Raw genomic sequence first — 22,877 nt, 5'->3', positions numbered from 1 at the left:
CCGCCCCCCCCCGGCCCGGCGGGTAGACCGCTTCCCCTCTTCTCAGCGGAATGGCGGGCGGGCTCCTGGGGACCGCGGTGCTCGGCCCCGCCACGCGTCCTGGCGGGATGAGAGACGCTCCCACCCCCGCTCTCGCCCCCGCCCCCACCCCCGCCCCCGCTCCCGCTCCACAGCGGGGTGAACTGGGGACAGCAGCGACGCCACTCATCTCCTGAGCCCTCATTTCACAGCCCTGTCACTGAGCGTACGGCGTCCAGCAGGGGACCGCCTCACTGCTTACATCTAATGAGACTGATATCAGAAGCAAATAAGAACAGTGACACCTGGAGCAAATAAGACCACTCATATCAGGAGTAAAGAACACTGATATCAGGAGTAAAGAACACTGATATCAAGCAAATATGAACACTGATATCAGGAGTAAATAACACTGATATCAAGCAAATATGAACACTGATATCAGGAGTAAAGAACACTGATATCAAGCATATATGAACACTGATATGAGGAGTACAAAACACTGATATCAAGCAAATATGAACACTGATATCAGGAGTAAAGAACACTGATATCAGGAGTAAATAACACTAATATCAGGAGTAAATAACACTGATATCAGGAGTAAATAACACTGACATCAGGAACAAAGAGGAATATTGATATATCAGAAATTTCCAGAAGTTGTTTTTACTGATATGAGGAGCATTGGGCAGTTCAGCTCACTGTAATCAAAGGCTGACACTGAAATCAGGAGTTTTATATCAGCAGCACACAAACACAGAACACAGGAAACACAGCCACACACACTTTCACTTAAAGCACGCTGTACACGCTCAAACCTTTAGTAGGAACTGGCCCATAAACACATTTACATGGATTCCCCAACACCCCCTCAACACCCCCCACAACAACCCCAAGCAGAAACGCCTTCTCAAACATCGTTGACCGCAAAGCCAAACACGAGACTCAGAATCAAAGTGCTACACTTGCCCTTGCTGCACAACGATGCACAAGCAGCTAAAAACCAGTTAAGGAGGGAAATGTTGGCCTGTAAAACTCTCCCATGGCTGAAGCGACGCCTGGACACATTTCCTGAATCGTGCAGGCTCTCCTCCCACCCACCTGCCCCCCCCCCACCCCCCCGCAGACACAGAGGGGGTTTCTGGGAGCTTGTACACGGCGCTCTCTCTCAAAGACAGAACAAAGGGAGCTCCTGCCATTCAGCGCTGCATGCACTGAACCTCTCTCACCGTCAGGCAGGGCTGGGGGGGGGGGGGGGGGGTGAACCTCTCACGCCGTCAGGCAGGGCTAGGGGGGGGGGCTGAACCTCTCACGCCGTCAGGCAGGGCTAGGGGGGGGGGGCTGAACCTCTCACGCCGTTAGGCAGGGCTAGGGGGGGGGGGCTGAACCTCTCACGCCGTCAGGCAGGGCTGCGGGGGGGGGGGGGGCGGCGGAGGCTGACGCTTCCCGATCCTCTCTGCTCGGATCGCACCGGGTGCAATCACCCATCCTAAACCCCCCCCCCCCCCTTGTAAAGCCGGGTGATGAAGTGCCAAGAACTCTTTTTTTTTTTTTAAGGCATTCCTCTGCTGCATGAGCCGTCCGCGGCTGTAAAGCACTCCGCACAGGGAGCGCACACAGGGAGCACACACAGGGAGCACACACAGGGAGCACACACACTCCGCACAGGGAGCACACACACTCCGCACAGGGAGCACACACACGTGCGTATCACCTGGCCTCCACAGGTAGCAGTATACACACGTGCGTATCACCTGGCCTCCACAGGTAGCAGTATACACAGGTGAGGCTATACGGTCTTTCACGCTGAAGATACACTTTTCTAACTGGGCACAAACTCCGCACTCACACACAGTTTCTCCCGAATATTTTTAGCACTTCTCTCTCATGGCTACAGAGCAACACTTTGTGTGGCTGACATCCTCGTGGTTTTGTTCATGGGTAGAAAATGCCTGATTAACATTTCTGCTTCACATACAACATACAAAACTATAAATGCAAACAAAAGACCTGAATGGATAAAAGCCTTCTGTACTTCAGTAATAGACTCCTTGAGTGCGAGTGTGTACATGTTTGCGTGTGTGTGTGTGTGTTAGCATGTTAACATATGGTAGTGTCAGTCCGACAGAGAGGCAGAAACTCAATTGTACTCACTGCTCTTGTTCTCGTCCTCCACACCCAGTCAGATACACATCCGCACCCTCTGCTCTCAGAAAGCTGGTCTCCCCGAGCTGGTATCAGCAGGCTGGTACCTATAAGCTGGTCTTCCCAAGCTGGTATCAGCAGGCTGGTACCTATAAGCTGGTCTTCCCAAGCTGGTATCAGCAGGCTGGTACCTATAAGCTGGTCTTCCCAAGCTGGTATCAGCAGGCTGGTACTTATAAGCTGGTCTTCCCACGCTGGTACCTATAAGCTGGTCTTCCCAAGCTGGTATCAGCAGGCTGGTACCTATAAGCTGGTCTTCCCAAGCTGGTATCAGCAGGCTGGTACATATAAGCTGGTCTTCCCAAGCTGGTATCAACAGGCTGGTACCTATAAGTTGGTCTTCCCAAGCTGGTATCAGCAGGTTGGTACCTATAAGCTGGTCTTCCCACGCTGGTATCAGCAGGCTGGTACCTATAAGCTGGTCTTCTCAAGCTGGTATCAGCAGGCTGGTACCTATAAGCTGGTCTTCCCAAGCTGGTATCAGCAGGCTGGTCTCACCCAGCTGGTCTCCTCAAGCTGGTATCACTGAAGTGGCTCCTAAAAGCTGATCCTGCAAAGTTGATCTCTCTCAGCAGAGATCACACAGCTGGTCACCAAGATCTGTCCTAATAAAGCAGGTTTGAGCATGCTGGTATCAGTGAGCTGCCCTCCCAGAGTCCGGCTCCACGAGCCGAAGAGGAGATTTCAGCTGCGTGCACTGGCTGCTGGCAGGTAAAGGGAATGTGTGCGAGAGAGAGAGGGAGAGAGGGAGAGGGGAGGAAGAGAGAGGGAGAGAGAGGAGGGAGGGAGAGGGAGGGAGAGAGGGAGAGAGGAGGGAGAGAGAGGGAGAGAGAGGAGGGAGGGAGAGAGGGAGAGAGAGAGCAGAGAGAGAGAGAGAGAGGGAGGGAGAGAGGAGGAAGAGAGGGAGAGAGAGGGAGAGTGATAGAGAGAGGAGGGAGGGAGAGGGGAAGAGAGAGAGAGAGCAGAGAGAGAGAGAGAGAGAGCAGAGAGAGAGGGAGAGAGAGGGGGGAGGGAGAGAGAGGGACAGGGAGAGACAGAGAGGAGGGAGAGAGAGAGGGAGAGAGAGAGTAGGCTGCGTGTGATTTGCCTGCCAATCCAATGTAGATGTTGCATGCTGTGAGCACGCTCACACGATCCCTTGAGCCAATAGTCAGACACACGCGCTTTCCACAGCGTGCACGCACACACACACACACACACACAAACACACACAAACACACACACACAGACACGCACGCACACACACACACACAAACACACACACTCACTCACACACACACACTCACACACACATACACACACAAACGCACACGCACGCACGCACAGACACACAAACACAGACACGCACAGACACACACACACGCACAGACACACAAACACAAACACAGACACGCATGCACAGACACACACACACACACACAAACAGAGACACACACAAACACACAGACATGCACGCACACATGCACACACACACACAGACACATACATATCTACACACACAAACACACGCAAGTACACACCCATGCACGCACGCACACACACGCATAAACACAGAGGCGCACACACACAAACACACGCAAGTACACACACGCACGCTCATTCACTTTGCAGGCACACTGACAGCACCACTCCCATAGATTAATGAGGAGAGAGAGAGAGGGAGGAATGGAGAGAGAGAGAGAGAAGGGGGGAGACAGATTTTCCAGCGACGGCTTCACCTCAACTTGACAGACACTGACTGGCAGTGGTGAGACTTGACCACCTCCCCCACCCCCCCCACACACATGCATACAACTAAAAATAATACACCCATACAGGGCTGCACCTCTACGCAAGCTCACAAAAACCAGGGCGGGTTTCCTGTGCCATTTCTCTCCGTTCAGCTTTTATTTAGAAGATTTTAACACAACAGAGTGTTGCACACATGTATTACTTTTTTTAATTACACTGAGTAGTTGCTATTATAATCAGCAGTATTGCAATACAAGTAATTAATAAAACCAAAATAAAACCGAATAAATCTACAAAAGCAAACAGTCAGCAGAACAGCTGGCGTGAATAAGTGTCTGAGCCGCTGCATTTCTACTTGAGGAGAAGAACGTCAGAGTAAATGCGCTCTTAACGAAGGCCAGCACCCCGCATATTCATAAGCTGTTGCATGTCGCGCGGAAATAGCAGCTGGGCTAGCGTGATGCCACGGTATGAGAAAAATAAACGAATGAATCACCTTTAACTGACGGTTTTTTCAGTCACAGGGTCATGTTACCACGGTTACCGGCACTGCCCTATGTGCACAGACACACACAACAGCGTTCCAGCACCAGGACAGCCGTCCCGCGGCACAGAGTCACTCTCATGGGCAGCCGATTGAATCCGATGAATCGCCTGGGCGCGGGAACGAATCGCCTGTGCAGGAGAATGAGTCGCTCATGCGAGAATGAATCCCTCATGCACAAGAATGAATCATCGGCGTGAGAGAATGAATCACAGAGGACTCATTCTTACGCACAGGGGATTCATTATTTCTGACTGATATTAATAACTGTCGCCCCTCACAAAGACCCAGCTGCAATCTTTCCACCTTAATTACATTTAATTTCACCTGACTAATGAGACCAGGGACTGGTGACATACCTCTGATCTAATACACCTCACACACACACACACACACACACACACACTCTTACACCACCACAAACACACATAAATGCACGAGGGACATGAACAAATTTCAGGTTCCTCAGCCTCTTCCCCGCGTGCAGCCCCACGTTCTCTCCCCTCTGCGCACACAGGACGGGCAAACTAAAAACCTCCTGAGTGCGGTGCACAGCGCCCCCCGGTGTCAGAATCCCTTCATACGGCCGGATGCATCCACCGACCCCAGCCTTACAGCGTCACAGATCCCCGAACAGCTTCCTCCAGCGCGACCAATCAACCGTCTCCCACACCGAACGCCAACGAGCACACAAACACACTTCCTCATCACAACTACGCAAAAAATAACAATTATAATAAAAATGTTCAGAAGGATTGGAATAATAAGGTGAAATAATTCTTTCCGGAATGAAAAGGTCGCAGCAGCAGACTGAAATGAGGGAATGACTCAGCGGCCCACACCAGCGGTTTGACAGCACGCGGCTCGCACTGGTGACCCGCAGCCACTGGAGAAGCGCAGGCATCAGAGTCGCTGAGCGCCCTATCAGGCGGAGGACAGAGACCTGGGGGGATACGCGGAGACCGCCATGACCGCCTCAACACCAGCTCATCCAACACCAGCTCATCCAACACCAGCTCATCCAACACCAGCTCATCCAACACCAGCTCATCCAACACCAGCTCATCCAACACCAGCTCATCCAACACCAGCTCACCCAACACCAGCTCACCCAACACCAGCTCACCCAACACCAGCTCATCCAACGTCAGCTCATCCAACGTCAGCTCATCCAACATCAGCTCATCCAACGACAGCTCATCCAACACCAGCTCATCCAACACCAGCTCATCCAAGACCAGCTCATCCAACATCAGCTCATCCAACATCAGCTCATCCAACGACAGCTTATCCAACATCAGCTCATCCAACATCAGCTCATCCAACATCAGCTCATCCAACATCAGCTCATCCAACATCAGCTCATCCAACGTCAGCTCATCCAACACCAGCTCATCCAACGTCAGCTCATCCAACGTCAGCTCATCCAACGTCAGCTCATCCAACACCAGCTCATCCAACATCAGCTCATCCAACATCAGCTCATCCAACACCAGCTCATCCAACACCAGCTCATCCAACGTCAGCTCACCCAACACCAGCTCATCCAACACCAGCTCATCCAACACCAGCTCATCCAACACCAGCTCATCCAACATCAGCTCATCCAACATCAGCACATCCAACACCAGCTCATCCAACACCAGCACTGCATAGGAAAGCATTTCAAATCAAACTCCCCATCAAACACAGAGCCCGTACCCTACGCTGCATTAGTGATGTCCCCACCTCATGGGCTGGGACCACAGGTTCAGGGGGTTTGTACAGAAACAAAAACGCAAAAGTTTCAGACCATTACTGGCATACAGAAGACCGTCGTGTTGAGTTTGGAGTGCACTACATGAGTAACATAATGGGGAAACCTTCTCGCAGTAGGACGTGAGCGATGAGTGTGCTTTGTCCCGCTGCGTCTTCAGCTAATGCGGGCGAACTCGGTCTCACAGCGATAAGATGCTGGGGGCTTTTTGTTTTTGTTCAAAACTGATACAACAGTCTGGGTGTTAAAGACGAGGTGTGTGTATTCTCTCTGTCCAGGTGCAGTGGGTGCTTTCTCTCGTCCAGAGTGTAACGTGGTGGGGGTATATTCCAGGCTGCAGGTGGACTCTGTCCCAGAATGCACTGCAGCACTGCCTGGTCCCCCGTCACGCTGCATGCAGGGACAGGAACTCTGTGTATTTTTTCTTCAGCCCGTCCAGTCTGGCAGCTGAGACAGAGAGCAGAGGAATCAGCGTGAGCCAGACACACACACGCCCGGGGTCGAAGGTCAAAGTGGAGGCGGGCGTGCATTTAAAAGCACGAGCGAGTGGCTATAAATACAGCACATGCAGCGCAGAACAGCTACACTGGGGCATACTTCTGTTCGGAGGTCAGCTCAGAATGATGAAATAATGGAAAGGGTTGCCAGCTCCAAACCCACGGCTATAGCCCTTCAGCTAAGCACAGGCTGAAACGGCACCCATCTAAATGTTTAAATCAGACTCCCTCAGCTCCATTTCACACTTTTAAAATGGCCGTCTCTCACAGCCTGTGCTGCTGCGGTGCTTCCCACATTCTGTCTAGTGCCACAGGTTTGACACAGAGTATTCCCACTGCTAAACACAGTTAGACACAGAGTATTCCCACTGCTAAACACAGTTAGACACAGAGTACCTCCTCAGCTAAACACAGTTCGACACAGAGTACCTCCTCTGCTAAACACAGTTAGACACAGAGTACTCCCTCTGTTAAACACAGTTAGACACAGAGTACTCCCCCTGTTAAAACACAGTTAGACACAGAGTACCCCCCCTGTTAAAACACAGTTGGACACAGAGTACTCACGCAGCGTGTACTTCTGTCCGTCTCCCCAGTACTTCCTGTCTGTCTGCATGTGCTTGACGGTCGCTGACACAGCGCTGGACGTGTCTGACAGCTGCTGAAGAGCCTGCAGCTCCTGAGAACGCCACACACCCGCCAATCAGCAATCAGCACACACACAGATCAGCCAATCAGCACACGCACCAGCCAATCAGCAGTTAGCACACACACAGAAAAGCCAGTCAGCAATCAGCACACACACAGACTAGCAAATCAGCAATAATCGCACACACAGACCAGCCAATCAGTAATCAGCAAACACACATCTGCCAATCAGCAATCAGCACACACACACCAGCCAATCAGCAATCATCACACACACCAGCCAATCAGCTACGAGCATCAAGTGTGCACGTGTAAGTGTGAGTGTGCATGTCTGTGTGTACGTGTGCGCATGCGTGTATGTGCATGAGTATGAGTGTGTGCGTGCCAGTGCGCGTGAATGATTGTGTGTGTGTATGAGTGTGTGCGTGCCAGTGCGTGTGAATGATTGTGTGTGTGTATGAGTGTGTGCGTGCCAGTGCATGTAAATGATTGTGTGTGTGTATGAGTGTGTGCGTGCCAGTGCATGTAAATGATTGTGTGTGTGTATGAGTGCGTGTGCCTGCTCCATACCTGGCTGCAGCTGAGCAGCAGCTTGTGCACGCAGCGGAAGCTGTGTGTGTGTGTGTGTGTGTGTGAGTGTGTGTGCGTATATGAGTGTGTGTGTGTGTGTGTGTGCGTGTGCGTATATGAGTGTGTGTGTGTGTGTGTGTGCGTGTGCGTATATGAGTGTGAGTGTGTGAGTGTGTGTGTGTGTGTGTGTGCGTGTGTCTGTGCTGTACCTGGCTGCAGGTGAGCAGCAGCTGGTGCACGCTGCGGAAGCTCTGTGTGTGTGTGTGTGTGTGTGAGTGTGTCTGTATGAGTGTGTGTGTGTGCGTGTGTATGAGTGTGTGTGTCTGCGCTGTACCTGGCTGCAGGTGAGCAGCAGCTGGTGCACGCTGTGGAAGCTCTGCGCGTGTGTGTGTGTGTATGAGTGTGTGTGTCTGCGCTGTACCTGGCTGCAGGTGAGCAGCAGCTGGTGCACGCTGCGGAAGCTCTGTGTGTGTGTGTGAGTGTGTCTGTATGAGTGTGTGTGTGTGCGTGTGTATGAGTGTGTGTGTCTGCGCTGTACCTGGCTGCAGGTGAGCAGCAGCTGGTGCACGCTGTGGAAGCTCTGCGCGTGTGTGTGTGTGTATGAGTGTGTGTGTCTGCGCTGTACCTGGCTGCAGGTGAGCAGCAGCTGGTGCACGCTGCGGAAGCTCTGTGTGTGTGTGTGAGTGTGTCTGTATGAGTGTGTGTGTGTGCGTGTGTATGAGTGTGTGTGTCTGCGCTGTACCTGGCTGCAGGTGAGCAGCAGCTGGTGCACGCTGCGGAAGCTCTGTGCGTGGGGGGAGAGGGCCGGGGGCCCCCGCTGGCAGTAGCCTTTTAACTCCGTGTTGAAGGACTGACTGAACGCTGACATCAGCTGAGACAGGTCTGAAATGGCCAATCGCAGAGCACAGGGGGAGAGGCCGGGCCTGGGAGCCACGCCCCCAGACTGCAGGAACACACACTGGAGAGAGAGAGAGAGAGAGAGAGACCGTCAGGCTGCACAAACACACTGGTGAGAGAGAGAGAGACTGTCAGGCTGCACAAACACACTGGAGAGAGAGAGAGAGACCGTCAGGCTGCACAAACACACTGGAGAGAGAGAGAGACCGTCAGGCTGCACAAACACACTGGAGAGAGAGAGAGAGAGAGACCGTCAGGCTGCACAAACACACTGGTGAGAGAGGAATCAATGAACAGGCCACAGTATTGGAACAATCTGCAGCCCCAGCTCTCACTCTACACCATAAAGGAATTAAACTCCTGCACTACAGATGACCTGAACAAGGGCTACAGCAGAACCTGGATCTACATGAGCAGTTCTGTCAGACCTGGGCCCTGGCAGTGAATGAAAAAAAAGGGGAGGAGAGAAGGGCAGGGCGAGGGAGAGGAGGAGTTAGGGGAGAGGCAGGGGGAGGAGAGGAGGAGTTAGGGGAGAGGGAGGGGGAGGAGAGGAGAGGAGTGTGTGGGAGAAGGGAGGCTCACTTCTTTGCGCAGATCCTCCAGCACACACCGAGTTGACTGCAGCAGAGCGCTGGCTTGGGCCACAGCGTCTTCATCGGGCTTTGAGCACACTGACCTCTCACCCCTACAGGCACAATGATGTCACCAAGCAGACATTCACAGGTTCATTACTGCCACTGTAACCCAGATCTAATCAGTTAACCTTCATTTCACAGCTGAATAAACCTTATGGAATATGTCACTTAAATGCTCGGGAGGTACCCCTGAATAAGGCTGTCAGATTAGCAGATTATTTACAGCAATGCTTCAGAGAATACTATGATGTATTATGTGAAAATGAGCACAGCACTACAGATGAGACACAGGCAGTGCAGGTGTCTAACTCAGACACCCCACAGACAGGGTGCAGTCACACGCACAGACAGCAGACTGGGATCAGGGTCAGGGGTCAAGCTGGGGTCGGGGGTCAGGCCGGGGTGAGGGGTCAGGCCAGGGTCGGGGGTCAGGCCGAGGTCAGGGGTCAGGCTGGGGTCAGGCCGAGGTCAGGGGGCCAGGCCAGGGTCAGGGGTCAGCCCGGGGTCAGGCCAGGGTCAGGGGGTCAGGGGTCAGGCCGGGGTGAGGGGTCAGGGGTCAGGCCGGGGTCAGGGGTCAGGCCGGACTCACGTCTTGCCCGGGGGGGCTCTGCGGCGGAGCATCTCCCTGAGGTCAGCGCTCCAGGGGCTGCAGTCGGGGTTCAGGAGCGCGTTGAGCTGGGCCATGTGGGGCACGGACATCAGCTCCCCCAAAAACTCCTCTCCCCTCACCAGCACCTCCCCAACACTCAGCTGCGCACTGAACACAGTAACACCAGCACACTCAGCCCCCAACTGAACACGGTAACACCAGCACACTCAGCCCCCAACTGAACACAGTAACACCAGCACACTCAGCTCTGCACTGAACACAGTAACACCAGCACACTCAGCTCTGCACTGAACACAGTAACACCAGCACACTCAGCTCTGCACTGAACACAGTAACACCAGCACACTCAGCTCTGCACTGAACACAGTAACACCAACACACTCAGCTCTGCACTGAACACAGTAACACCAACACACTCAGCTCTGCACTGAACACAGTAACAACAGCACACTCAGCTCTGCACTGAACACAGTAACACCAGCACACTCAGCTCTGCACTGAACACAGTAACACCAGCACACTCAGCTCTGCACTGAACACAGTAACACCAACACACTCAGCTGCGCACTGAACACAGTAAGACTGGGACAATTGCTGAATAAGTACCAGTCAGCCTGTTTCTCTGGGACCAGGGCGAGCAGCTGCTCCATGAAGTGAAGCTGGCGCAGAGGTGGAGCCAAGCCCTGCAGAGGGGGCGGAGACACAGAGAGGGGGCGGGGTTTATAACGTAAGACCTGGATCACAGACAAGGCTAAGACTGCAGACAAACCAGACCTACGCCTGGTCAGTGAACCTCCGTAATGTGGTAGTGTTGGTTTTACATGAAGAGTGATGATAAAAGCATGTGCCGTTTGCACAAAGCGCTTCAGTCACACTCACCTTTATGAGATCCAGGTCATCAGGCCCACAGAGCATCATCTCGTGGCCGAAGCGCACCATCTCTGCATGGGCCAGGGGGCGGGCCGAGGCAGGGAGGGAGGCAGGGAGGGAGGATGCAGTGCAGCACAGAGCACAAAGACAGTTTAGATTAGGCGTGGATCATGAACACAACAGTGGTTCTTCCGCCACAACCCTCACTCAGCTGGACTGTCCCTCTCTAAAGCCCCACCCACAGCGACATCCTCCGGGTGAAAGACTGCGCTGAGCAGCCGGAGGACACATGATCAGCAGCGTCGGGTGGCTGCCAAAATAACGCTGTCCCTGTGCTGGCAGGCGCACCCCTGCCCAGGCCAGTCAGGCTCAGCTGGGACCCACAGCAAACACTGAGCTGGGGGTACAGGGACTGAAATACCTACGAAAAAGCAGCATGAGACCTTATATAACCCCCCCCCCCCCCCCAGCCGCTCACCTTGAGTCAGCGTGTCAGTCTGTGTTGATTTAAGAGTGGAGAACTTCTCCTTCAGCGATGGACAACAGCTTTAAAACAAGACAAGCACAGAAATGGTATCAGGACATGGGCATTTAAAACAATACAAACAGCTGCACAATGATTAACTCCCAGATTCCAATAATCAGTTATATATCTAAGAGTAAAAAAGAGTCAAAACGGTAAACACAGCTGTTGAGCTTTAGGGAAATTGTGCGATACTGGCTGTCACAGCAGACTGACAGATCATAACTGCAGAACAGAACTACAGAACTCCTTAAAGGCTTTAACTCTTATTTTGTACTTCACACTGAGTGGGAGCAGGGGATATCTGGTGTGCACATACCTGCCACAGATCCATTTGAGAATATCCGTACGGTGCAAAGAGGGGGTGCACAGCAGGCCTATCATACCGCCCGCTTCCTGCAAAAACAGCCCTTCCACCAGGGGGCACCCCAGGCACTGAACAACATCAACATGTTAGAATTTTGTTTATTATTTCTGTTATTTAAAACTGAGTTTATTAACACAACTCAATGCAAGATAGCAAACTCGTTCTGCATAGCGTTTGAAGGCTAACCAAAACAAAAGGTCATATCGAAAGACTCGAGAAAAGTGGAGAATGGTCACAAAAATATGGTTTACTTTTCAACGCAGCTAACAATTAACAAATAATGTTGCTATACAGCATTTAGCTAACTAGCTTGTTAACACAATATCCTATTCTATTGACAAAACTTCAACAGCAACTAGTACGCTAATTAGCTAAATGCGCAAGGCTAGTATTTAAATAAAAACACAAGCGTACAATACATTGTCAGCTGCCTTTTAAACTAGACCAGCTAACAACTCTGCAAAATTTTCCAGGTTAAATCCTTTTACGTTATGGTACCTAATGACCTATTTTGCCAAATCCCAACAAGCTCGCTAAAGTTAGCTGCTAACTTATCGCAAACTTCTTTCGCTATACAGATACAGTTGTAAGCTAACTAGTACTAAACAATACACTGCATTCGTTCGCTATTGCAAAACACTAATATTTAAATAATTGATTCATCAAAATAAAAGACGTAGTTAGGTGAGCGGCTACCTGTAGCTTACTGTATACGCGTTCAGCCAACAGTTTCTCTTTCAAAGTCCCCGCCATCTTTTCCGACTGGTGATGTTCGGTTGGTCTTCTTCAGTCATTCATTGTGCCTAGAAGTACTTGAACAGGGGCATACCGCCATCTATTGAACCGGAGTACGAAACAAGTTAGGTTATACTTTCGATATGCGGTATTTCGGTTTGCTTTTGGTTATCGGTTGTCATCTAAGTATTGAATTAAAAGCCGCTTGCGTGTTTATATTTAAGCATTTAGCAGACACTTGCCAGAGTGACTTTCACAGTATATATTCAATTCTTGGATACCTCACCCAAGGGAATAACAGTATTGTAGGAACTGAATACCCTGGACTGGCTGCCAATCTATTGCAGGGCTCACACACCATTCACTCACACACTCAAATCTATGGGCAATTTAAAGTCTCCAGTTAGCCTACCTGCATGTCTTTGGACTGTGGGAGGAAACCCACAGAGTACCTGGAGAAAACCCATGCGGACACAGGGAGAACATGCAAACTCCACACAGAAAGGCCCAGGCCAGGATACGAACCTAGAACCCACTGCACCACCATGCCCCCTGATCGCTACTACACAAAACAAAAACACAAATTCAGATGCAGTTCCATCCTGCATCTGAATTCTGAAAACTGCTGAGACAAATGCAAAATGCACACAATGCAAATCTATCATCAACCAACAGTGTCTCTTCTGTCTGGAGGAGTTTTATGATGTCATCTGACCAAGCCAATCTGATCTCCAGACAAGGTGATAATTTGACGAGGACTTCTTTCATCTGTGGTGAAAGTTCCAGGGAAATATCTTATCTCTTCAGAGATACAGATATAACATATAATGCTCGGAAAGGTCATACAGGAAATTCACGCTGCGGTAGATTTTAATTCTTTTATATCTGGACGGTCAGTGACAGGGCAGTGTCTCTATTGGAGAGTGACTGAACATAGCAGAGGCATCAGATCTGTTCTGCCAAGATAAAAATTTAAGTCAACGGATATACTGTGTTTAGTCTGGACAGTTTCTTTTATTGGTGCGGGCCTGCATGCAGTAAACTGGATAACGGAGCCATGTTCTGTACTACTAGCGGTCACGTTTGGAAAATCAAGCCGAGTCAATCAAGGAAAACACACGCAGCTGTGCCAAGAAACGACATGCGAAATGGAAGCAGGGAAAGTCACCCGGGATAAGACATCACAGACGGGAATACCGATCGCTTATCGGAGCACGTGGGGTTCGGAACGCTGTCAGATTTTAACATGCAGCCCATAAGTATGGGCATGGTGATTCAGATTAAAGTTTCTACCATTAGTAGCTTCTCGCATATGATAAGTGTGTGCGTGCATATGTGTGTGTAGAAGAGCGTGTTGTGCGTGTGTGTTATGAAGGTGAATCGACAACAGCAAATGCCATTAAACTTTTGTACTCTGTCCTGTTGAGTATGAGTACATGTTTAATAATAACAACATACATATTCCAGGAACTTAGACGCCTTATGTTATGGTAAAACATTGCCTGCAAAGGAAACACAAAAGGTAAGAAAAACATAATATTCAATCGACACATAATTGAACAAGCACAAGAATTAATTGATCGGTTGCCTTTTTAATGGGAAACCACTTCCTCCTTTGATTTAGTAGATAGATTAGTTTATAATGTAGTTTTGAACAGACTCTTGAACTTGCTGAGCCAAATCAAAGTGATAGCCTGCGATTAGATAACGGAGTGAACTTCGCTCACGGTGGGAGGGACAGAGGGTCCACTGCTATGAGAAGCGAAGAGGTCAGCAATCTCACCCATACTGCAGAGGGGAGAGCAGCCTGAACTGAGCATCGCACGTCAGAACAGGCGGAATACTGCACCTCGCACTTCAAAGGGAAACCTGCTAACATCTCAGGTGTGTAGAACAGAGAAATGTCACTGCCACAGGTGTGTACAGAACATGAGTGACTGAGCTACAGGTGTGTACAGGACACTAATGATTGTGTTACAGGTGTGTACAGGACACTAGTGGTTGTGCTACAGGGATGTACAGAACGCTAGTGATTGTGCTACAGGTGTGTACAGGACACCAGAAATTGTGGTACAGGTGTGTACAGAACACTAGAGATTGTGCTACAGGTGTGTACAGGACACTAGTGATTGTGCTACAGGTGTGTACATTAGTGATTATGCTACAGATGTGTACAGAACACTAGTGATTGTGTTACAGGTTTGTTCAGGACACAAGTGATTGTGCTACAGGTGTGTACATTAGTGATTATGCTACAAATGTGTACAGAACACTAGTGATTGTGCTACAGGAGTGTACATTAGTGATTATGCTACAGGTGTGTACAGAACACTAGTGATTGTGCTACAGGTGTGTACAGAACACTAGTGATTGTGTTACAGGTTTGTACAGGACACAAGTGATTGTGCTACAGGTGTGTACATTAGTGATTGTGCTACAGATGTGTACAGAACACTAGTGATTGTGCTACAGGAGTGTACATTAGTGATTATGCTACAGGTGTGTACAGAACACTAGTGATTGTGCTACAGGTGTGTACAGAACACTAGTGATTGTGTTACAGGTTTGTACAGGACACAAGTGATTGTGCTACAGGTGTGTACACTAGTGATTGTGCTACAGATGTGTACAGAACACAAGTGATTGTGCTACAGGTGTGTACATTAGTGATTATGCTACAGATGTGTACAGAACACTAGTGATTGTGCTACAGGTGTGTACATTAATGATTATGCTACAGATGTGTACAGAACACTAGTGATTGTGCTACAGGTGTGTACAGGACACTAGAGATTGTCCTACAGTAAGGGTGGAGGGAGATGTCACTATTTGTATTTGTATCTGTATTTGTTTCTGATAAAAATTCGGAAGTGTGTGGAGTTTAAACAAAACTCAGAGATGCAGAGTATTTTAGGTGCACATCCAGAGTCAGTGCCAAGGGTATATTCAGAAGTATAGTGTGGATGATTGTGATGTCATAAGAACACAGTGTTGGTTCCCAGGGATGCTGTGATTGGTGCATAAGGAGTGTGAGGTCACTGTGGATGCTCTGGATTGGACAGGCCATGCTGTGGACCGGGTGCCTCTGCCTCCTGATGGTGTCTCTTTGCGGGGGGGGCCCCGCTGAAGGGGGCCACCAGGTCCCGCAACAAGCTGCTGCTCATCTCCTTCGACGGATTCCGGTGGGACTACGACCGAGACGTGGACACCCCCAACCTGGACGCCATGGCGCGGGACGGCGTGAAGGCGGCTTACGTGACTCCGCCCTTCATCACCATCACCAGCCCCACACACTTCACCTTGCTCACAGGTACGCGCCTAGCAGGGCGGGTACGCACCTGCTCCACCGCGCTGCTAGAACCAGGCAGCACCGGCTGGCTCGCCGGGCCTGAATAACTGCGTTTCTACAGAGTCACAGGAAATGACATCACACTCAGTGCTGGCTTCTGCCCAGAACTACCTCCACTTTATCTCCAGTCCAAGGCTAACATTTAACCCAAACGCTCCAGTATTTCTCCCTTCCATGTGTATTAACTGTTAGTGTGCGGACAGCAGAAGCAGTTGGAGCCAGGCAGCTGGCAGGGTAAGGGTTAGCTTCCCCACTGGCAGGGTAAAGGTTAGTGCCCCCCACTGGCAGGGTAAGGGTTAGCGCCCCCCACTGGCAGAGTTAGGGTTAGCGCCCCCCACTGGCAGGGTAAGGGATAGCGCCCCCCACTGGCAGGGTAAGGGATAGCTGCCCCTGTTCACTGAAGCTCTCTTTCCTAAGGGCGATACGTAGAGAACCACGGCGTGATCCACAACATGTGGTTCAACACCAGCAGCCAGGAGAAGAAGCCGTACTACATGACCCAGTTTGTGAATGAGTGGTGGGACAACGGCAGCCTCCCCATCTGGATCACAGCTCAGAGACAGGTAACACGCACTGTCACTCAAACCAGACAGGTAATACACTCTGTCACTCAGCTCAGAGACAGGTAACACACACTGTCACTCAAACCAGACAGGTAATACACTCTGTCACTCAAACGAGAGACAGGTAACACACTGTCACTCAAACCAGACAGGTAACACGCGCTGTCACTCAAACCAGAGACAGGTAATACACTGTGTCACTCAGCTCAGAGACAGGTAATACACTGTGTCACTCAGCTCAGAGATAGGTAATACACACTGTCACTCAGCTCAGAGACAGGTAATACACACTGTCACTCAGCTCAGAGACAGGTAATATATGCTGTTATCCAGCCTGGGCACAGATAGGGTAAAAGCTGTCAGGGAGAGATAAGGTAGTATTTCATCATACTGCAGCAGCAGATTTGGTGCATCTTTCACTACCGCCCCCCCTCGCCCCCCCCCCCCCCAGGGTCTGAAGGCCGGCTCCCTGCACTTCCCCGGCACCGCCTCCAGCTACGAGGGCGAGCGGGCGCTGGTGGCCGAGGTGGAGCCGCGGTTCTACAACTACGCCAACGAGACGGCCTGGCGGGAGAACGTGGACAAGGTGATGGGGGCGTGGTTCGGCGGGCGGGACCTGGACTTCGTGTCCATGTACTTCGGGGAGCCGGACGGCACGGGGCACCGGCACGGCCCCGACTCGCCGCAGCGGCGCGCCATGGTGCGCCAGGTGGACCGCACCGTGGGCTACATCCGCGCCGCCGCCCGCCGCCACGGCCTGGCCGAGCGCCTGGACCTCATCATCACCGCCGACCACGGCATGCGGGCCGTGCTGCGCGACGGGCTGGTGCAGGAGATCGTCCTGTCCCGCATCCCCGGCTTCTCCTTCCAGGACCTGTCCTTCCACCTGGTGGACTTCGGGCCCGTGGGCATGCTGCTGCCCAAGGAGGGCCGGCTGGAGAAGGTGTACAGCGCCCTGCAGGGGGGGCACCCCCACCTGCACGTCTACAAGCGGGAGGACATGCCCAGCCGCCTCCACTACGCCAAAAACGCCCGCATCCTGCCCCTCCTCCTCATCGCCGACCCCGGATACGTCATCAACGGGGTGCGTGACAACGTCCCACTACAGCTACAGGCCGTCCGGCTAAAAACACACTGAGGGGGTATCACAAATACTGTCTAAACACACTGAGGGGGTTTCACAAATACTGTCTAAACACATAAGGGGGTATCACAAATACTGTCTAAACACACAAGGGGGTAGCACAAATACTGTCCAAACACACAAGGGGGTATCACAAATACTGTCTAAACACACAAGGGGGTATCACAAATACTGTCTAAACACACAAGGGGGTATCACAAATACTGTCTAAACACACAAGGGGGTATCACAAATACTGTCTAAACACACAAGGGGGTAGCACAAATACTGTCTAAACACATAAGGGGGTATCACAAATACTGTCTAAACACACAAGGGGGTAGCACAAATACTGTCTAAACACACAAGGGGGTAGCACAAATGCTGTCCAAACACACAAGGGGGTATCACAAATACTGTCCAAACACACAAGGGGGTATATCACAAATACTGTCTAAATCAGCACTGGCTGGCAAATCCAATATAAGAGACTTGTCCTGCATTATAAAAATGGTCCTGAACCTCTTATCTACTTATTACCCCTGTTATCAATGTGAGTGATACAAAGAAAAGCAATTAAAGAAAAGTTGCACAACTACAGCACACCAACTGGCCGTGTTGATATGAGTCAGTGCCGGACTTGGCTAAGAGCCTTCCCAGACCGGCCAGTGTGCATTTTTGCACTGCATATTTCTAAAGCGCTAATGCTAATTCTCCAGCTGTACCCCGAGTCTCAGATTATAAGAGGTCTAATGAGTCTGAGAGGAGCTTGGGGCTTTCTCTCACAAAGTCATCCATCAGCAGCCTCTGCCAGGCTCAGGAAATCTGCTTTTTACGCAGAACGGTTTCTGGAATCTACAACGTCCACTGAAACCACAAATGTGTGTACAACAAGGTGTTGCGTCTAACGGTCATCACCATTTTACTATTTTAATGACCAGGTGCGTTCATTCAAAACAAATCAGAAAGACTTACTGTATGTTGAACTCATACTGTGATTTCTGAACAATCTTTACACATTACTCATTTGTAATAAGCAAATATATATATGGTGTGAATCCATCTGAGTAAACTACCGAATGAATTAAAATCTCATCGTAAGAACAGGATATCATTCAAAGTCATAATTACGTGTGCAGTGAGTGTATATTTAGTTTTTCTTTAGTTACTTGCGCCCTCTGCTGGCCAGTAGAAGTAACCCCAGTTACCAGCACTGACTACCCACAGACACTTTCAATAAGTTTTTTTTTTTTAAAAAATGCTTTTTCAAAAATCTACATCAGTGTTCTAGAACTCCACTGCTTTCAGTCACCAGCAGTGATTGTGACATCAGCATTAGAATGTTCAGTTAAGACCATTCTAATCCCATATCTGTGATCTCACACCTTAAAGGGTTTTTGTCCCTTAAGGGGACTTGGGATAAACTATGCAATTCTAGATAATTTTTTTTTGTTTTTCACAGATTTGTTTAACTATTCTTTTGTTACAAAATATGTTAAAGGATTTCATGACAAAGTTAATTGGAGATCTGTTTCAGTTGTATAATGAATGTGGGCTGGCCAGGTTGTGCCACGTGTGGCCAGGTTGTGCCACGTGTGGTGTAGATGAGAGCATGTGGCAAAGCTGGCGTGGAGCAGGCACATTCAGGGCGCTGAGCTCTGAGCTCTCATTGGTGCTTTTTTGTCCCGCAGTTTGCCACCCTGCAGTTCAACAAGGGCGAGCACGGGTTCGACAACGAGGACATGGACATGAAGCCCTTCTTTCGGGCCGTGGGGCCGTCCTTCCGCCGGAACCTGGAGGTGGGGCCCTTTGAGACGGTCAACGTGTACCCGCTCATGTGCCACCTGCTGGGCATCCAGCCCGAGCCCAACGACGGAACCCTGGACGCCACCCGCCACATGCTGGCATCCTACCAGCCCCCCCCCAGCCCACCTGCAGGTGAGCTCCTACCAGCCCCCCCCCAGCCCACCAGCAGGTGAGCTCCTACCAGCCCCCCCCAGCCCACTCGCAGGTGAGCTCCTACCCGCCCCCCACCCCCCCACCCCACCCCAATAAGTGTTCTGCAAAGTACCGAACAGGGATCTTTATTTGCAAACACAGCTGTAAAAATTATAATGTAATCTTATCGTGGTCAGCTGATAACAGTGTGCACGTCCACACCTCACACGTGCCGCATTTACCTGCGAAGATCAGCAGGAAGGAGAGGACGCATTTCCTGACCGGAACGTGTTTTCCTGCCATTGTCTGCGTTTGCGTGTGCAGGCGCAGGGGAGAGCGCCGTCCTGCCCAGCGTGGTCACGGGGCTGCTCGCTGTGCTCGGGTTTCTGGCCATCGTGTTCGTGGCGACGGTGTCTCACTCGGCCTGCCGGAGGAGGAGAGCCAGTCAGAGGTAAACTAACGACGTCGCTGGCCCCCTCTCAAAACCGCACGGGAGAGTTCACACAGACCAGAGAATAAACCGGACAGGCCCACGGTCAGCGTGCCGCGCTGTGGGGGCTGAAGAAGGACTCCATCGCCTTGGTTTAGGGCACACCAGCACACAGGGGGGTCCCAAACCCTCGCTCTGCAGATCTACAGGATCCCTTGGGTTTTTTTTTTTGCCATAAATTCAGAAAACCAAAACAGAACCGAGAAACCAAGTGAGGCATACAACGTGTGCGATCCACTGCTTAAACAAAAACCTGCAGACCCCGTGACTCTTCCAGGAGAGTTGAGGGCTCAGCCTTAGTCCAGTAATCAGCATAGCTACTAACCCTAATACACTGTAGCAGAGCCCAGCTCACAAACACAACACACACATTAGCTACATTTACATCAGATCTGCCATAACCCTAACCTGCTCTAGCAGAGCCCAGCTCACAAACACAACACACACATTAGCTACATTTACATCAGATCTGCCATAACCCTAACCTGCTCTAGCACAGCCCAGCTCACAAACACAACACACACATTAGCTACATTTACATCAGATCTGCCATAGCCCTAACCTGCTCTAGCACAGCCCAGCACACAAACACAACACACACATTAGCTACATTTACATCAGATCTGCTTAATTATGAATATCTGCAAGAGCAAGTGAGGGCAGCACTTTGTGGCTCAGAGTCAGAATCAGTCTAAATCTTATCTGATCAATAAAACAATTATTAAAAATCCTTTTTCGTAGAACTGCTGTAAGCTACAATTCCCAAAAAATATGATTATGTGCACAATATGAAAAAACTGTGAAATAATTATTTTATATTATTTTTAGAACTTACAGGCAACGTGCAGCTCTTTAAATTGCTTGTTAATTCAGCTGCACAGCAATCCCCTCAAGTCAGCGCAAGCAAGTTACATAATCCGTTATCGCTACATAGCCAAGAATAATTATAATACAAGGTGTCAAAAGATTAATTTTTTTCTGAGCAGCAAAGTTGGTTTTTCTTTAAACCCTGGATGATGAGCCTTGTGTTTTTCACACAGTCATTACTTCCTCATCTCAAGTTATTCATTAGTGCTGGTTATGTAAAATGAGACTGGCGGGTCCAGATTTGGAGGTAATCAGTTCGATCCTTGAAATCCTGAGATAATTATCTTGCAGTTGCGATAAAAGCATGAAACATGGCCATAGGATGGGCTCATTGAGCCAATGTCATTTAAAGTGTTCAGGAGCACTGATTATGGGGACCTGTGGTTATAAGTGGGTTTATGATCACAGGTCCCAATGCGGTTATGAATTGACGGTTATGACAGTGATACTGAAGAGCTGACTGGAGCATATCGCATCATATCACCCCGCCACCAGGACACAACCAGCGCAAATAAAAGATATGTTATGAATTGCGTGAGCTTGTACAGTGAAGTACTTATATTTATACAACGTGTGTCAGCAGCAGCAGATATAAACACAAGGTCAAACACTATCTGATGACACTGAAAGTACGAGGACATGCACTGAAAGGAAGCAAACTCCAACTGATCACTTATTGGTTAATATGGTTTCCATAGCAGCACAGTAGTACACCAGATGCCTACCTGAACAGAAACGCACCCAAAATAAAAAACACACAACACAGGTTAATGTGCGCTTTGGAGAGAGATTGGAGATCGGACAACTTCATACAGCTTTGGTGGGCCCAGGTAATGCTGAACAGGGGTTTGCATTTTTAATTTTCAGAGGAGAGTTTACTCACCAGATACACATCCCCCAGCCACTGGCCTCAGGAAAAAATAATAAAAGGACTTCTGAAGCTACAGGCATTGGACCAAACGTGTAATGACATCACTTCCTGTGTTTCAGCGTGCAGCAAAAAAAGATGGCCTTTGAAGAAAAAGAACTGGACACAAAACAGACAGCCATGTGAAGGACAGAGGAACGGGCAGATTCTCAGAAGGACATCCCAAAATGAGCCGGAGGATTTCACAGCGAGCGGCAACACGAACATCCCATAAACCTCACGAACACCTCCTGACCTCGACACTACTGCCCTTTGCCTTTTCAGACACTCTTTACCCAAGAGGGTTATTTTATGCTTCATTATGTTGTATTCTTATTCAGTTTAGACGTACATGTTGCTGGAGATTCCTACTATGAGAAATTAGTATTTGTAAGAATTTAGAAAATCTAATTATTACAAAGCATTTAAATTAGGTTCAGGGAGATGGCTCTTTTAAAAATAAATGCCTTACAACCTTTTGTCAGCCTCCAATTAAAAAACTAATCAAAAGAAATATTCAAAAACCTACCTGAAAAAATGAGAATTTCCTCTCCAATTAACTGGCACACCTGTGCTTATGGTTTACATTTAAGGAATTTAAGTTCTCCATCAGTGTATAGTACCATTTACTTTATGATAGCAGCACTTTTTAATCTTTAGTGCCATCTTTAGTGTAAAAATATTGAGTATTCATATTTTATTAAATAAACATTTGCTTCATTGCCCAGAGGCAATGGTGCGGAGTGGGAGTGTTGCTTGATTGAAATTATTATCTAGCCCACTGTTCTCCATATTTTCTTTACAAAAAATTTTGTACGTTGTTTGTATACAAATGTAATTCATGAGTTTGTCCTCTCTAATGTGCAACGCCTGTATTTTACATCCAAAATACCAAATCTATTTTTTGTATGCCAAGACAATGTTTTTTTTTTTTTTTTTTGGAGATGCCAGACATACATATTTTTTTATAGGGACTCTGTAAAAAGTTATATACAAATAAAATGTAATTGAACTGATTACCGTGCCAGATT

General features: G+C 49.5%; 2 protein-coding genes across 4 annotated transcripts; one reads left to right on the top strand and one right to left on the bottom strand.

Moving 5' to 3' along the window:
- Positions 1–4,094: 4,094 nt before the first annotated feature.
- On the bottom strand, positions 4,095–12,709 carry haus7 (HAUS augmin-like complex, subunit 7). Its single transcript, XM_035399108.1, has 10 exons — positions 12,571–12,709; positions 11,827–11,942; positions 11,463–11,530; positions 10,994–11,055; positions 10,721–10,797; positions 10,094–10,261; positions 9,452–9,554; positions 8,715–8,930; positions 7,322–7,433; positions 4,095–6,704 (listed from the first exon to the last, which is right to left on the bottom strand). The coding sequence occupies exons 1-10, from the start codon at positions 12,625–12,627 to the stop codon at positions 6,643–6,645; spliced, it is 1,041 nt and encodes a 346-aa protein (XP_035254999.1). The 5' UTR covers positions 12,628–12,709; the 3' UTR covers positions 4,095–6,642.
- A 1,678-nt stretch (positions 12,710–14,387) lies between these two features.
- On the top strand, positions 14,388–22,855 carry LOC118217245 (ectonucleotide pyrophosphatase/phosphodiesterase family member 7-like). 3 transcript variants are annotated; one of them, XM_035399105.1, is made up of 7 exons: positions 14,388–14,493; positions 15,672–15,919; positions 16,376–16,521; positions 16,973–17,605; positions 19,336–19,582; positions 19,907–20,033; positions 21,930–22,855. In XM_035399105.1, the coding sequence occupies exons 2-7, from the start codon at positions 15,835–15,837 to the stop codon at positions 21,991–21,993; spliced, it is 1,302 nt and encodes a 433-aa protein (XP_035254996.1). In that variant the 5' UTR covers positions 14,388–14,493; positions 15,672–15,834; the 3' UTR covers positions 21,994–22,855. The 3 variants fall into 3 exon arrangements, with proteins under 3 accessions (XP_035254996.1, XP_035254997.1, XP_035254998.1); XM_035399106.1 differs by having other exon boundaries at positions 14,400–14,493; positions 15,635–15,919; XM_035399107.1 differs by having other exon boundaries at positions 14,400–14,493; positions 15,612–15,919.
- The last annotated feature ends 22 nt before the right edge of the window (positions 22,856–22,877 follow it).

The sequence above is a fragment of the Anguilla anguilla genome, chromosome 17 (genome assembly GCF_013347855.1).
Source record: "Anguilla anguilla isolate fAngAng1 chromosome 17, fAngAng1.pri, whole genome shotgun sequence".
Classification (NCBI taxonomy): domain Eukaryota; kingdom Metazoa; phylum Chordata; class Actinopteri; order Anguilliformes; family Anguillidae; genus Anguilla; species Anguilla anguilla.
The sequence above is the reverse complement of the archived record's forward strand: the minus strand, read 5'-3'. Positions and strand labels throughout refer to the sequence as shown.